At 40.0% G+C, this 3,668-nt stretch overlaps 1 protein-coding gene across 1 annotated transcript; it reads right to left on the bottom strand.

Moving 5' to 3' along the window:
- Positions 1-1,357: 1,357 nt before the first annotated feature.
- LOC101128282 (olfactory receptor 10J5) lies at positions 1,358-2,287 on the bottom strand. The gene has a single exon (XM_004027067.5). It carries the CDS (start codon positions 2,285-2,287, stop codon positions 1,358-1,360), a length of 930 nt encoding a protein of 309 aa, XP_004027116.3.
- Positions 2,288-3,668: the final 1,381 nt, after the last annotated feature.

Raw genomic sequence — 3,668 nt, 5'->3', positions numbered from 1 at the left:
ACCTCAGGTTGAGGCATCTTTTGGGAAGGATATCAGGCTGGTCAGTAGGGAGACCCTGCTATCAGCTGTGATGTTATCCAATTGGGACAGCCAGTTGGGGATCAAGGGGACTCTGTGCAGAGACTCTTCACCTCCAGTTTGTGACCTCCTCACAAAGGGATCTGTAGAAGACAGAGAAGATCACAGGTCACCTAAAAGACACTTAACCCTATTTCTGTGGTTAGGAACAGAAAAATAAAACTCGAGAGTAAGAGATAGGAACTGACTTGAGGATGGAACAACAGTAGATGTCATGAGTGTGTGAAAACAGATGTTTCCATACCTGTGTCTCTTAGAAAGTACCTTCCAGCTCTGTCTCAGAGTATAGATAAACTCTGGTGAGAAGATTCATAAAACAAAATATTCCCACAATGTTTCCCATTGAGGGTATACAATAATATAGCATAGTTATGCTTATTTTACAAATAAATATCTGGAAAAATTTGAAGCTTGCACAGTTTGCTGAGAGAATGGAAGTTAATGGCATTTACCTTGGACCCTAGAATTAGTACAACCAATATCTAAGACAACAACTTCAATGTCACTGAAGCTACTACATATAAATTAAAAATCTAAAAAGCTACCATAAGTTGAAAAGAGACGAGTCTTTATGAAAAGTGCATCTGGATAAAAATGTAGTTTCAGAGAAAAGCCACCAGTATGTGTTCTTTCTGCTTATCCCCTAGGGAACAGCAGACATTTCTGCCTTGGTTGCACAGAAGGAAGGAATACACATAGAAATGAACACTATTTGAGGAGCGAATACAGCTGGATAATAAAAGAAGAGACTTTTTTTTCAAAGCTGTTCATTTTTCAATCCGCAAGAATTAAGATATAATTACAAAATGACTGTCACATGGAATATTATTTGACTCCTGAGAATGAAAACTTTCTTTTTTATGTAAGCAGAGAGAAATAAAGGTTGGTTGGTGTCTCTGCGGCTTGTTTCCCTAACACCGCTGCCACCTATGTTCCCACTGCCTCTACTCCACATCCCCTAACCAGACAAGCTCAAAGATTTGACTGTCAGAGAGTTCAAGTAAAATGGGAGCCAAAAAGCTTTCAAAACTGAAATCTTCAAGCACAGAAACGAGTAGTCTTAATCCAGCTTGGAGTGATTCTTGTATCTGGTAACAAAATTCACCAGAGCAGAAATCCTGCTTTCTGCCATGCCTAGAACACTAAACAGACAAGCATTTCTATTCTCTGACAGTATTCTCAACAAATATTATATTTGATGAACTTGTGTATTGTGGCATGTTTGTGAGTAGACACACTACACTGGGCTAATGGTCTCTTAATGAAATAATCCAATCCATTAAGAAATATTTCTGCCCACAACTCTGCATAGGGCATCCTTTACCTCCTTGTTTCTCAGACTGTAAACAACAGGGTTCAGCAGGGGAGTGATGATGGTGTACGTCACTGAGAGAACAAGGTCTTTTTCTTTTGAACTTTCTGACTTCGGCTTGAGGTAGGCAATGGAGGCACAGCCACAGTGGACAATAACCACAGTGAGGTGGGAGGCACAGGTGGCAAAGGTCTTCTTCCAGCCCTCAGCTGAGGCAATTTGAAGGATGGAAGAGATGACAAGGACATAGGAGATAAATATCAGGCCTATGGGCACAAAAATCACAAATGAACTTACACCATAATTTATTATCTCATTGATAGTGGTATCAATGCAAGAAAGTTTCATGACTGGGTAAATGTCACAAAAGAAGTGTTCTACCACTGTGCCACAGAATGGCAAATTGAACATGGCTGTCACATGGAAAACTGCCTTAGTCAGACCAATGCCAAAGGACCCACACACCAGCTGGGCACATAGTCCGTTGCTCATGATGACAGTGTACCTCAGGGGTCTGCAGATGGCCACATAGCGGTCATACCCCATTGCAGTAAGCAGGAAGCAATTATTAGTGGCCAAGATAACAAAAAAGAACATTTGTGTAGCACAGCCTGCCAAGGAGATAGGTTGGTTATGAAAAATGAGGCTCAAAAGCATTCGTGGCACAATGACCAGTGTGTAAACCATCTCTGAACTAGCCAGCATGCTTAGGAAGAAATACATGGGAGTGTGGAGATGATGGTCAATGCATATGATAGTCACAATGATGATGTTAGCAACCAGAGTTAAAATGTAGACAGTTAGGAAAACCACAAAGAGGGTTATCTGATGCTTTCCAAAGCTAGAAAATCCCAGGAAGATGAATTCTGTCAGTTCTGTGAAGTTCTTTCCCTGCATTCTGCTATATCAGTGTCTGAAAGCAACAAATGGAGTCAACAAGGAGTAAATTCTCAACAGCAGTTGGACTTTAAAACAAAGAAAAATGATAACTGTACTGAGACTGAATCCAATTTCCTTCTTTTTGATCATGATGCTCATGCAGGGTCCTTGCACATGAAGAGAGAAGCCTACTTGTGCCTCTTTGGGGCTTTATACATATGAACATTGTCACTGTAGAGCAAATTACTTTCTGCGCATGGAGAGGGCTTCTGCATGCCTGCTCGCTTCACAGACATTATAGTGATGTTAGGAAGGGAAAAAAGACAGCAAGGAGAAAGCCATGCTCTATATTTCAACCAATAATGATATCCACTCTTTAAACCCTCTTAACAAGGAGGACTCCAGTGAAGCCCATGTCAAGAAAACCATAAAGATGAAAGTTTTGCAAAAAAAAAAAAAAAGATATAGCAGTTTGAAATATTTGAAGATGGAAAACTTTGAGACGTAGTCACTGGATTTCGTAACAGGGTCACCAAGGAGCTTTTACACAGTGTTTCAGTTGAATTATGAATATAGAAACTTGATTTTGGAGAGGTAATGTGGTCCAAATATGTTATTGTACTCTCAAAACAGAACAACTGCAACACAAATTCTGCCATTATCTCTCTACTAAAATTGATCACTCAAGTCCCATCAAAGAAATCTTTTTTTTTTTTTTTTTGCTGATTCCAGTAGGCCTTTTGAGTGAAGTCAGGAAGAGAGAGCTGTGACAGAAAACGTCGTGTAGTTGCCACTGTCATTATAAAGGATTGGGACAACTTGAGGTATAGAAGAGACTCCAGAGTTGAGAGAGAAATCTGCAGCTATCTGTAGCCCAACTGGCTTAACTATTTTTTAAAATATGGTGAACATACAATTTTGAGAAGCAGAGACACTAATCCCTTTTGTCAAGAAGCAAGCACGTATAAACTGTGTGGAGAGCATATATCTGATCCTATGGTTCCCTTTAGTGACCATCTTATTGTTCTCCCTTTATTTTCAGAAGTATTGAAACAGGCTTTCTTTCCCACTCTCCATAATTCCCTGCAAGTTGGCTTTGGCATGTTCATGCCCATGAGATTGTTTGCTCAAATGTCACCAAAGAATTCTCCATTGCTAAGGCCACTGGACTTTGTTTTATCTCCTTTTTCTCATCTTTCTCTGTTTAAACACTTCGAACTCCTACCTCATGGAAACATTCTCTGACCTTGGTTTCCATGAAACCACACTGTTTTTCTCTCTTCCCAGCACTCATTTCGTTACCTTCCATGAATCTGCTCATTCTCCCTCTACCATAATTACGTATGCTCTTCTCTGGTACATCCTTGGCCCTTGTGTGTGTGATTTTTACGATGATTGT

The sequence above is a fragment of the Gorilla gorilla genome, chromosome 1, assembly GCF_029281585.2.
Source record: "Gorilla gorilla gorilla isolate KB3781 chromosome 1, NHGRI_mGorGor1-v2.1_pri, whole genome shotgun sequence".
In the NCBI taxonomy this organism is placed as follows: Eukaryota; Metazoa; Chordata; class Mammalia; order Primates; family Hominidae; genus Gorilla; species Gorilla gorilla.
Note: the sequence above shows the minus strand (reverse complement) of the source record. Positions and strands in the feature narration are given on the sequence as shown.

Coding starts and splice junctions, on each gene's coding strand:
- LOC101128282 (XM_004027067.5), bottom strand. CDS start 2,287: ATGCAGGGAAAGAACTTCACAGAACTGACAGAATTCATCTTCCTGGGA.